At 37.6% G+C, this 13,340-nt stretch overlaps 1 protein-coding gene across 1 annotated transcript in view; it reads left to right on the forward strand.

The window, feature by feature from the left end:
• SPIDR (scaffold protein involved in DNA repair) overlaps positions 1-13,340 on the forward strand; it is a 196,463-nt gene that overhangs the window by 166,164 nt on the left and 16,959 nt on the right. Inside the window, exons 11-13 of the mRNA XM_058832528.1 lie at positions 1,516-1,674; positions 10,772-10,859; positions 13,184-13,327. Coding sequence (XP_058688511.1) covers positions 1,516-1,674; positions 10,772-10,859; positions 13,184-13,327 — 391 coding nt within the window. The remainder of the gene's footprint in view (positions 1-1,515; positions 1,675-10,771; positions 10,860-13,183; positions 13,328-13,340) is intronic.

Here is a 13,340-nt window from a genome sequence, read left to right on the forward strand (position 1 = left end):
TTTTTTTTCTGATGATGACTTGGTTTGTATGGGACCTTTGTAGCTAGAGGTAGGGGAAAATATGGGAGTCTTTGTTTGTACCCAGTCCTATCCCTCCCTGCTCCTCAAAACCAGAACCAGAATTTGAAAAAATGAGGGCTCTTAGCTGGTGCTTGCACAATTGCTGATGTCAGAAAGCCTTTGGGGTTGTATCTTACATCAAATGCAGCCTTCTTGAGGGTCTGAGCCAAAGTTAGACCCTTCATCATGAACAAGGAGAGTGTGATTAGTGTTCTTTTATGTGCCTAATTTTCCATGTGAAGAAATGTGGATTTCTTCAGTGTAGGAGCTCATTTAATATGAAATTTATTTTATAAAGATATAATGACTGCTGCTGAATGCTTTTAGGGTGCATGTACGTTATAGGATGTGTTCCAAAAGCAGTTGGAGTTGGCTTGCTGGGAACAATGGTGCTGCTCTGGGGAGGGTAGTTTTGGCATGTACCTTTGAAATGAACTGAATTCTGCTGCCTGGTGCACCTCTGAGTTTTATTTGGAAACAAAGATGTGTGTGCTACCCTCAAAGGTAAATTTTGTTTCCCTTTGAAAAGTTTCCATGCTTAACTGTCTCTTTCTGAGGCAATTAAAACCAATCTTGTAGACAGGGGCCTCCTTCCTCCAGCCCTGCATGACTCATGCTATCGTGGCGGCTCATCTCAGGTGCAGAATCTTGTGAAATGTGCTTTTGACTATCTAAATGTATGACATCCACTGATTTTGCCTTATCTGTTATGACAGTACTATCTTCTCAAAATGCCATCAGGTTGGTTAAGCAATACTTCCCAGCCCTACAGCCCCTACTTCCATAGATTTTAATCAAATTGTTTGTTTAGCAGGTTCTTTAATTACCTTCTTAAAATAGCTCCTCTAGGCTTCATACCCAACTCTGAATATACCAGTCTCCAGTTTTATGTTGTTTTGTTTAGTTTTGTTCTTCTTTGAAGAAAAACTGATGTTTCATTCTTTTTTGCATCCTGAGGATTCTTTTTTTAAAAAGTGTGAGAAAATGTAATGCTTGCTTTGCCAGTCTTGGTGGTTATTACTTGTGAAGTATGTTGCTTTGCTTACTTCTGAGCAGAACTTTTATATTTATAAACACACACATATTTATGTGTCTGTTGTTGTTCTCTCTTTGTTGTAGAATTCACCTCAAGTAAGGCAAAAATTCAACTTTCTTTGTTTTTAAGTACAGAAGCCACATATGCATAGCAGTTAATTAATCTGATCCCCAGTGCAAGCCCTGTACTCTTTGTTCTAGTCACGCTTCTCTGCTTCATGGTCCTGTTATGTCCTGAAAACATACGTGAGAAAACCTTTAATGATGTTGGGTTTGTTTATTGATACGTTACTTGATAGGAATTCAGCAGATGCTGTAGAGGATAAGCCCTGTCCTGAAGTTTGTAATATCATTTTCAGAACTTTGCTCACTGATTTGTTATGAACAGATGCCAGTGAGTAATGGAGGAATGTTTTGCAGGTTATGCCTCCTTGTCCAGGATGCCTATGGCATGTTCAGTGAAGTGCAGCTGCAGTCCCTGAGTTCCACAGATGACATTGAGCAGTACTGCAGGAGATGGGAAGGAAAATCCTGCTGCTTAGCTGGAATGAAAATTTTGCAGAGAACTACAAGAGGAAGGTGAGAACAATTAATGGAAGAACATACTGCCTTCTGTGACAGGCAAAGATGAGCTGCCTTTTTTATTTATTTCTGTGACCAACATTCTTTGGAACAACTGAACCTGGCTTTGTTCAAGCAAATGTTCTCATTGCCACTTTTGGGGCACCCAGCTATGCTTATGCTAACCATTCTCCAAAATGAGCATAAATCAGCTAATGTACAAATACACACTTAGCAGAGTAAAGAATTACTAACTATGTGCAATATTTCATAAAACATGAGTGTTTTCTTCCTCTTCAGTGGATTCAGAGACTTAAAAACACTAGTTCACCTCCCTTTCATTGCAGAACTTTTTCTACAGTGCTGCCCAGTATGGCTTGAAGTTTCAAGCCCAGACTTTCCTTTAGTATATGAGAGCTTAATTCTGTTACATCTATATGGCTTTAGAACCACAGTTTAAGTTTCTTAAAAAAAAATAAAAATCTTGCAAATCTTAAAACCATTCTTATTTTGGAATAGGAATGTCAACAACTTTATAGAAAAATTCCCCCAGGTAAGGAACAAATTGACTTATGGCACATCTCAGATTTTGCTTATTCTGTGATTCCTGTTATGTTCTTCAAATAAAAATATCTTTAGTCAAGAAAAAAAATTAAATAGATCAATTATCTTACAGAGTATCTTACTGAGGAGGGTGATACAATGTTCTCATGGGGACCTATACAAATATAAGTAGATTGGTTCAGTTCTCAACATAATTTATTCGTACAAGCATCCGATCTAGATAAGCCTTTGCTGTTAGAATGGCTATGGTATTTCTGCTGACACTTTTTTTCCTGTTGAAAAATGCTGTTTCATCAAAACCAGAATGTTTCATGGAAACATTATCTATTTTGGAGACAGCTTTGTTGGGAAGATTTTTTTCAGGTCCAGAGGGAGTGAATATTCTTTCTCTCATTCTCATTTCATGAAAACTTTGAGAAAGTCTCATTTTTGTTTCATATTGGAACAAAAACGAATTTCAAAGCCTTGAAATGTTTAGCAAAATGGAATTGTTGTTTTCCAGCCAGCTCTATTCAGTATGCTTTTCTTTTTATGTACTTGCAGTGTTAATTTTCAGAGCCTTTAGATTTCGAGCCTACTTGCATTTTTATGGATCTTTAATAACAAACACGTCTTCTTATTTAATTATTTTGCTGGCTTTTTTTTTAAAGTTACATTTTTTCCAAGCAAATTAAATAATGGCTTTGGAATTCTGGATACAAATGAAGTTTTACAACTGGCTGCTGGTGCTTCCAGTACTCTGCCTAACTAATAAGAGACAGACTTTTCATAATGTAAATTCTGTTTCAAAGCAGCAGTAACTTACTTCTGGCTATTCTGAGGACCTTTAGAAGAAGCACTGCTGAAAATGTTGGTGGCTCAGCTGGAGCTGTGCTGGTGGTAACCCTGCTAGGGAACATTAAAAGAAAATGGGTATAGTGTAGCTTCGGGGACAGTGCAGTGGTTAAAACGTGATTTCATTGTACAAGATGGGTGGGTGGGGGAATTGTTCAGGGATTTATTTTTTTCTTAATTGTTTTAGCCTAAGTTCTGCTTTATGACTTTTTATTACTTTAAGTGTTTGGGACACATTCTAGGTGTGATGGAAACCACAGCAAAGCCATAGCTGAAATGAATACAAGGGAGTACTTACTCTCAGAGAGCATAATTAAGCTGTAGAACTCATTGCCACTGGATAAATGGATTTCCAGAGCCACTGGTGTATCTAAGCACATGATGGGTTATGCCTTTGAGTGCCCAACCTTGGCTTGCAGCACATGAGTGAGTAAGAACTATGTGGTCTGCCCTGCAAGAAAGACTGCTGCCGGTTTTGGTTGTTTTCTTTTTTTCTTTTTTTTTTTTTTTTTTGAGAGCACCAATTACTTTTTGAAGGGAGATGGCTTTGAAACTTCTTGTTTCCTGGAGTCTGACAGTGGCTTTTAAAGTGGATGAAAGGGAAGAAAATGTAGGATATATGAGGGAAAAGTAATGACTTTTTTTGTGTGTGCCTGTGAAGCACGTGATCTGGAGAAAGCCAGGAATGGCTAATAAGATCCCATATGTTCATGTTGTCCCACAGTCACATGGATTGTAATCAGGGACAGAATGCTTCCTCAGTACCTCTGTGAGACACAGGAGATTTGCTAATAGATACAACAGGTTCTCAAGCATTTTCCATCAATGGACCACTGTTATTGTTCAAAAAATTTTCCAGGCTGTCATCCATCCTCATCATCAAATACTTAATTCAGAGTACTGTTTGACATCATTCCGGTAAATGCAATTTTAAAACCGCTGTTGTAAGCTGAAGTTTCATTCCAAGGGCGAAAAACCTCTTAGCCTACGATAAAGGGTATTTTACACCCAGGGGAAAACCCTGCTGAACACGTTACTTGATCTTTGGAACAGACCTGTACTGTTAAGGAGTGCTAAAGAAACTAAACACATTTCTTCTCTGATAAGAAAACACTTGTGTTCCAAGAGAAAAGTGGGATAAGAACTTACACAACCATGTCCTGTCTTGACAGCAATCAGCTCTGTGAAAATTTGGAATGACAGTAACCTTACAATGAGAGAAACACTTTTAATGTTGAATATTGGTTTTCAATATGTTTTGACAAGTAGTAGGGTCTCGTGTAGGTCGTTTGAAGGTCTGTTACTAATTGAGGTGGTTTTCAGAGCCACATAAAGCATACTCCCCTAAACCATCCCTGCAAGAAACCCTTCCCTTTGCAGTCCAGTAAAGGAAGTGGTGTTTGCAGTCCAGTTCCTAGCAATCCTGTAAGACAAAAGGACATGGCTGAGTCATGGCAGAGTTGCCATGGCTTGTTCAGTGCCTGATTTCCAGCAGTTCTTCTACTCTGTGAGGCTGTTGGGTAAAGTAGGAAGCAGTAGTGTGGCAACTGACTGAACTTGTGTGGTTCAGTATCTGTTTCCTGACAGCTTTTCTCTTCACCCTCTCATTCATACTTGTCACGTAACCTTTCCTGCAACTATTCCCTGGACTTCATGCTTGGTATCAGCAAAAAAAGAAAGAAAGTACAGAGGTTTAAAGGGAGAAGACTGAAAAATATTAACTGAAAGGCTGCTGGTGGTGGTGTGTCCTTAGAGGCTCTGGTTCTCACCCTCACCCTCCCACTGCCTCATGTGTTAAATTCAGCCCCTTGAGGAAGAGGAAGTGAGATTTTGGGGGTGTGCTGCTAGAGGCAGGAATGCTGGTTAAGAATCCATCTGCAGCACATGCAAGCCCCCTCTTTTAATAGGTCCTGGGCGTGGTTCAGGCATGTCAGGTATAACCAGGAACTAAATGAATGCAATTAGATGCAGGAGCTGAGCACTCACTAAAATGCTTCAGGAGTAAATAACCTATAAATTGTCATGGTTCCTGTTTCCTACTAGAAGTTAATTTCGGTGATCTGAAATAATCTTTGGAGTTAGAGATCTGGCTTTATCAACAAAAAATACGGATTTTTTTTTTTTTTTTAGCCCTACCTGGAATTCCACACAGAATAATAATTTGATTTTGACAATTTGGGCTTTTCACCTGATTTTCCTACCATTGAGTTGTTTTACTGCTAAGTATAGTAGATGTACCTGCTTCTTCTCTTTATGCTTTCTTATATGTTAGAAACATGAAGAGTTTCTCTGCAGCAGAGCAGAAAGATGACAGCAATTTAAAAATGGAGGGGGGAGGAAGAGCACAGGGAATCAGTAAAAATTTTGTCCCTAAATTGAAAACGTGGTTAATAATCTTCAAAAGAGGAGGCAACTGCTGCATGTAGAGTACTAAAATCCACACTTGTGTTGGATAGGCTAAAACACTTTGAAGGATACATCAACTCATAAGTTTTGGCTTTTGAGCCAATATTTAATTCATGGCAGGCTGTACTATCTGTTGGGCTTTCCTCTACACTAAACAGGCTCTGAATATTGAGTTCATCAACCAGTGTTATGTTTTTCTGATAAATTTCTACATTTTCAAGTTGGCTTCTATTGTTTGTTATTTTAAAGTTTCAAATGTTAGGCACTGAAATGTGAAATCTCTCTGTATGTGTATAGTGGTCATTATTGTGCTTGAGGGTTTTCATTCTTTTCTGTTTCCTTCCATTTGAATCACATACTTCTCTGGCCTAAATTTCTCTCATTTTTTCCCCTTTGCTCTTCACTGTATACTTTCTCTGCATTTTGTTTTGCCCTCAAAAGAGAGGACTGCTGCTAACTGCTGCACAAGTGTTTCAACTGCTGGACATTAACAGGAAATGTAATAGTAAGAACTCTCTGCAGAGCAAGGAGGTCATAACTTCCTTCCTTTGGTTTTCCCTCCTCCAAAAAGACTGCCATCTAAAAGATCCACCCACGCCTCTGGGTTTTGAGGTCCTGAAACACCTCAGTAATTTCTGTGGTTAAAAGTTGAGTGTCATTTAAAGTATAATTACAATAATCACATTGAAGTTTTGAATACTTGCATTATTTTTATATTAATTTCTATGTCTGCTTTTATAGCAGAAATTAAGTTTTTTATTTCCTGAATTTTCTATTCTTTAATAAACATGGACTGCTGATTGTATCTTAGGGCTTGTGTCATTAATCTATTTAGTAATCAGCATTGGAGAATAACATAGGCATATCCATATTGAATCAAAAGTAATTCTATAGTATAATTTCAGTGGTTTAGAGTAGTATGTGTAATTTCTAATATACTATAAAAAATTGAATTACTAAACTATTTAAATCATTCAACTATATAATTCCGTATATCTAAATAAAACCTGGGGGGAAAAAAGCTCAGCAGCCCTTCCTCCCTGTTTGTATTTTGACAAAGATGCTGGTTTAGTAGGCTCGGATTTTTACTTTGTGATTTTGTTGCTTTTATTACTCAAGACTAAGAAAATGTGGTGTTGCATAGTTTGTGCACTGCAAGATCTTAGTAGGTCAGTTAAAGGGAGGGAGAGAGAGAGCCTACAGTATCAGCTTTGTATTTGGATTGCTTGTCCCTTGACAGCTGAAGCTTATGCAGTCTAGGTGATTATTAAGGAATTTCTTAGTTTTGCACAGAGGGCTAAGAATTGCTTTATTTTTGAGTTCTTAATAATTGAGACTGACGTTGCCAAAGAAAACTGTTTTGGTTTAGACAGAAAGTTTAAGAAGTAGGAGAGGAGGAAGCAGAGAAGTTCCAAGTCCCGAGTCCTCAGAGCAAATCTGTGGAAGATGTTGGAAGAGAATCCTAGCATCTTTCTGTTCCTTGCTCTAAACCTTACACATTTTTTCCCTGTTTGTGTGCCTTCTTTTCTCTGATATTGCTGGTATTTTCTCCCTCTAGTAATTTTCCCCTGAGCCTGTTATGATTATTAAAGTTGAAAAATCCCCCAAACTATAAGCCGTATGTTAAAAGTTGGATCAGGCATGGCACAAACAACGTTCTTGGACCAGAACTGTAGCTGAAACTTCACGCTTTTGAGAGAAATAAACAAAATCTTCTTATTAGGTTATGAAATAAGTTGCCAGGTCAGAATCAGTGAATTGCAGTTTTGAAAAATCAGAGTTGTTTGACTTTTGAGACAGAGCTTGTAGTACGAAATAAGTGGAATTTCCACAGGATCAGAAATATTCTGATAGCGTAAGTACTGGTTTATCAGTCATGTATTTAGCCTGTTTGACAGTGTTATATCTTTAAAAATCTCTGCCTGATGTCTGGATACATAGCAGGCAGTTTGCATTTATGAATACAGAGAAAGATATACTGAAGTTTTGCAAGGAAAGGTTAAGACAGATGTCTTTTGAAGACATTGCATAATAAAAATAATGAAGGACACCAAAATTTTGCTTATTATATGTATTTATACACACATATATAAAATCTCATTATACATAAGCAAAGCTTGAAGATGTGTGTTTGTAGAAGAGAGGCATACCTACCTGTCATAAATCCAAATTTATGAGGAAATCTTTACTGTAACACTCCATTGGAGTTACTGGTAGTCTTATTGTGTTGGTGTTAAACGGTGGAAATATACATATTTGCAATGGGACAAAATTTGTTTTACCGAACACAGAGTTGAGCCTGTCATGGAAAGTAGAGAGTTGAGTCTGTCATTTAGAATCTCATAGATTTTTTTTGTCTTTCTCCTGCTATACATCCAGTCTTTTTTTTCAAAGTTATAGAGTACTACAATAGAGCCCTATTCTCTGACATAAAAGAAAAAAAAAATAGTTATTCAAAATACTTTACATGTTCATTTTTCTTTTTGATCCTTGAGCTTGTTTCTTCTCACTTCTTATTCTGCTTTTCCTTTTTTAGAAGTCTGCCCTTTTGTGATCAATTTTTTTTTTTTCAAAGTACCTAGTAATTACACTCATAGAGCAAAATTTTAACGTTTTAATTTTGTGTTGTGTATCCAGAGAGGCTCCATATGCACATGGGAGCTAACCATGCCTCTTCACTGTAGCACAGAGCCAGCTGTTCATCTCTTGTCCTGACTCTGTAGCTGAAGAAGGCTACACATATTGAATAAACTGCACCCATTGTTCAAATCAGATTGAACTGGAGTTTGAGTGTTACTTGGCCAGTGAAGGGAATTAATTTTATTCTTTCTGTGAGGATAATGATCTTCTACAGAGGAGGACACAATGTCTTTGTCATTTCTCCACTGGCAGTGCCCCCACTTCATTCTCCCTACTGCTAATTTGAAGCCCCTAAATGTAAAGAGAGAGTTATCTTTTCTGGAGGTGTATAAGTGGATGGAGCAACGAGGGAGCTTCCCAGCAGGGACACTGACTGATGGAGTGAGAGCTCCAGGAGACAACATCCCAGCTCATAAACAAGGATCACAGCAGGATGTGATTTGGAACTTGCAAATCCTTTGGTTTGTCTCTGCCCTTGGCCTGACTGGTGTCTGAGAAGTGATGGGGCCAAGATGTTCAGGAGATTTACCCCACACAGCACTGATCCTCTGCCTGCTTGCAAACAAATACTGTCATTTACTATTAATTAAGTGCTCTTAGTTCAAGCAGTAGATGGCCTTCTCCAAAAGGGCACAAAGAATAGAAGGAAATGTACCACATGTCTCAGATATTGTGACACAATAACAAGTTAGAAGTGGGCTAAAGAGGAACGGACAATTTCATGTCCTTTGTAAACACTTAAAAATTCATATGAGGGATCAATGAACATGCAATAAACAACATGCCTTAGTTGCTCTAAGTTGATAAATGTGCAGTCTCTGTGCAGAGTTTGTGGTACATTTGTATCTGTGCTCCGACCTTGTGCCATGGGTTGTGTGAGGCAGGTCACTTATGTAACTGCTGGAGTTTTACAGGAGGCTCTGCTCTCGTTTTGTAGCTCTCCTTTTTCATCTCCCAGCTAGCAAGACCAGTAGGTTCCTCTGGGCATTGGCCTTCCTGGTGTCAGGTATCATTCTGTACAATACAAACCAGAAAATCTTGCCCCAGTCAAAGATTCAAGAAGTGGTCAGTTTGCTGTAAAGTATCTTTAGTACCTAGGGAATATTGCTTTGTGTGTTGTAGTGTCATCACTGTTAAAAAACAAAAAACAAACCAAAAAAACCCAAACTAAAACTTAAAAAAGCCTCTAAACAACAAAGCTATCCCAGTCTCTCTCCTTTTACAGACTTGGAGATGATGCTTTGTAAGTCAGAGGGTCCCTTTCTGTAAAAGAGCATCACTTTTGTGTCTCTAGTCTGTTCATTCATGTGGAGAACACAACTACAGGTAGCAACAATGTCTTTCTAGTCTGACAGCTTGTTACCTGAATTGTGAACCTCAAGTTGTATTCCTCAAGATCTCCTCTGAGATTTACAGCCACAAAATTTCTTGCAGAGCTGGTCCAAAGGCATCACTATTAACATTGAATCACAGGCAGTCAAAAAGCATGCTGAGAAGCTCACTGTAGACACCCAAAGTCTAAGGATCCAGAGAAGGACTAAGGAAATGCAGAAATAAATAAGCTTAAGCAGAAGTGAGCTAAAAGCAGAACTTTAAAAGGAAAGTTTCCATGACCCCTTGAAGAGAAGCAGCATATTGCAACGTGCTTCAGCCCTGTAAACAGGTTATGTGGTTTCCTTCTAAACAGTTGGGTTTAGAAGCTAATATTACTTTTAACAAGTTTTGGACTTCATTTTTTAGAGTTGTTTCAGAAATAGTGGTTTTCTTAATTGGAGGGACAGACAACTTGGAGGCAGTGGGGGGTTAAAATCCAGATCTCTGTGCTTCAACTGCACAGAACTGGGACAAGATAACTCAGAGCTTTAACTGAAAAATGCACGTCTCTTCAGGTTAGTTATCTGTAGCTGTTTCCCCTCCCTCAGCTACTTCTGCCTGTCCAGCAAAGATGTTCCATCAACTCACAAGGCAGCCACTGAACTGATGCAAAGTACAGCTTGGTTTGCTAAAGAGTGGTCAACATCTTACCTGGCTGTTAAATTTATGTTTGTTTTTTAAATAAAAAGTGTGAAACTTTCAAAGTTAATAAATATAAACCATAACTAAGTGAGCAGCTGTGTAGGAAGGAGATCGTTCTCTGCACAGGTACTTAACAAAATCATGCCTGCAGTTTCTCTGTATCTGATAATTACTGACTTTCATGAAAGCAGTTACAGTCAGCTGTCAACAACAACAAAAAACCCAGCAAAAAGCACAAACACACAGCAACCCCCAAAAAAACACCCACTAGAAATGAAGATGTTAGAAGCAAAACTTTTTAATAGTTAAATAGTTAAAAGCTCCTTTTTAAAAGTAGTTGTGCTGATATGTGTCCTTCCCAAGCTGCCATTTACCCCAGTTCCCCTGAAAACAGCAAGCTGTTTGTGGCAAAGGATTAAACAGGACTTGCTTGTCACTGGATGTGATACATCCCTTCCCTCCCTCTCCACCCGGCAGCAGAAGAGATGGAGATTTAACGAGACCAAATCAAAACCAGCTTCCAGAAAACAAATATGATTTTAAATTGTTTTCATAATCATGCAGTGGTTTCGATTACATTTCTTAATGAATCTTTTTAATATAATGTGTAACACTGGAAAACATTTTAAACCTGATTTTATTGGTCTCTTTGAAGGGCATTAGGACTGTTTAGTCTGATAGACAGTCTGTGGCCTCCAGCAGTGCCTGTAAAAGTTCCCGGACAAAGTCAAGACTCTGAAATGGTAAGTTTTGTTATTATGAATATTAATTTTTTCACTCACAGCAGGTATTTTTGGTGGTGATATAATCATGTTTACTTTGGGAATCAAGGCTCTCTCCCACTTTTAACTACCAAGTTTTGTTTTACTGATTCTGACAACCTCCCAGACTAACCTGAAGCCCTCTGGATCAGCAGCATCTTTCCAAAATTATGCAGTTAGCCCCTTATTAATAGTCTATAGCTAGAATGATAAGATGTCCAGACAACTTCTTCCTCTGTTCTTGCAGGAGTAAAGAGATACTAGGTGTCATGGAGCCTGCTGAGAAATCAATATACAAGGATGTTAACTCATTCTTTAAAAGGACTTTTCAGCCTTAGGTTTGAAAGCACTTTTTTGAAGATTAACTTCTGTGAAGACAGAGTGACTGCTGGAATCAAGTTTCTTACTAGTTAGAATGACTTTGACTTGTTTCATGTGAGGTCAGAAGGATGAACATAAAAGTAATTACTAAAGATTAATGAACATTTCTGTGATTTTAGGAGGTGGGAAAGTATAGAAATGGATTTAAAGTATGTTACTATATATTTGCAAAGCTGAAATCACATCTGTAATTTTGCTTCAATTAGCTTTTGTCTTTGAAAAAGTGTTCTGTCACATCAAATCATTTTGATAATACTAGACCATTTGAGAAGCTTCTGGGTAACCAAGTACTTGGCCTTTCTTGATGTTCTTGTATAGGCTGTTCTTTGGGAATAAGTTAGTGGTATTAAAAATCTGTTTTAGGCCAAAAGAGTCAATATGGAAAAGAAAAAAAAAAAAAAAAAGAGAGAGAGAGAGAGATGGAAAGAAACAAGTTTCAAAACCAGGGAATATTGAAGATGGTTTTTTCTAGTTGTTTCTAAAGTCCAAGAATCTTTCCTCTGCAATATAGTGTTCTTTGCATTGTCCAGGGGTTTATATTTAACAACAGAAAGCTCAGACCTCAGTTAAAAATAAAATTGAGACTGAAACTGAGTGAAATAGCTGTGCTCTCTTTGACTCTCCCTTTCATCAAAATATCATGGAAATCTCAGAGGAATGGATGGGTTTATGCATTAAAATACTGTGGGTAACAGAATGGGAATATCTATGGCTGAGGCAAAGCTCTTAAAAGTCATTTAGTGTTGTAATGGCTCTTGTTATTTCTTAATTTTTTCTGTTTTATTAGCAATCTAAAAATGGAGGAAACTTGCCATAATCATGTAATTTACACTTCTGCCATGGGTTTAATTTCACAAATAACCACAGCTTGCATTCTGATGCTCCACATTTTCAGCTGGGTGGAGTTCTTTCAATTGAGATGCGTTTTTCTGGATACAAACAGTATAGTTTTATGCACAGTTCTATGGAAGCAGTTTTATACATTGGTACATAAAATTGCCAGCATGAAGATAATGTTGTTGGGTAGTGATCTGTGGAACTGATTTATTTTGAGCTGTATACGCATTCAAATACCTTTTTTAATGCTGTCAGAGGCAAACAGAGTTTGGGTGTCATCTTCCTTTGCTTTTGTTTAAGCAGATTCTTTTTAATGGGTGGGCAGCTGCCTTTAATATATTCATATTTCTTCTATAAAATTAAATGTTTTATTAACAACAAACGTTGCTAGAAGAGTATTTTAGCATATTTGCAATAAAAATTATCTTCTAGCATTGTCTTTTCTTTTCTGAGAAGTCTTTCCAGCTTGGGACCTCTCTAAGTGGTGATTGATAAAGTTGTTACGTCATGGTACTTTTTAAGGGGAAAAGAAAAATCTGGCATACCACAAAGAGAGCGGTTCTTGCAGCTCTTGCATTCCTGTTCTTCATTATCTCCTTGTGCTGTCCTGGATTTAATTTGGCAGCTTTAAATGTTCGGCAGCTGTTTACTATCATAAAAACCCACCCACATGCAAAAGTCCCCAAATCTCAGAAAAGCAATGGATTTAAAAAAAAAACAACAAGCCAACACTAATCAATGCACTCCCACCACATAATAAAAATATGCAAAACAACAAAAAGCACCTTGAAGTAGTCACTGTGTGTTTGCCAGGTGTGCCAAGTTATGAGTTGTTTTTGTGATGAGGATCAATGTTAGATTATGGAAAGAATGATGCACACAATCTGATTTCACTTATAAGCTGTGATTGTTGGTTTATTAACTCAACTTCTACTTCAGAGTCCTTGTTATTAACTATATAATTTTGTTTCCCCATCCATCTTAAAATGTAAATTGTTTTGTTCATTTTGCTTATTATTGTAAAACTTGACTGGCTAAATTAAAGTGCCTTTTTTATTGTCACATTTCTTTTTCTTATTTTTTAATAGATGACAACTAATCTTCCTCCTCCCAGCTTCTGTTACATTCTTACTGTTCAGTCTGGTGAAATACATGTGGAAGTGGATGAGGAAGAACAGATTTCTAATTTGTACCAGCCACCAGCTGTTCATGGTCTAAAGGAAATTCTTCGGGTAATCTGCTTTA

Source organism: Poecile atricapillus, chromosome 2 (genome assembly GCF_030490865.1).
Source record: "Poecile atricapillus isolate bPoeAtr1 chromosome 2, bPoeAtr1.hap1, whole genome shotgun sequence".
Taxonomy (NCBI): Eukaryota; Metazoa; Chordata; class Aves; order Passeriformes; family Paridae; genus Poecile; species Poecile atricapillus.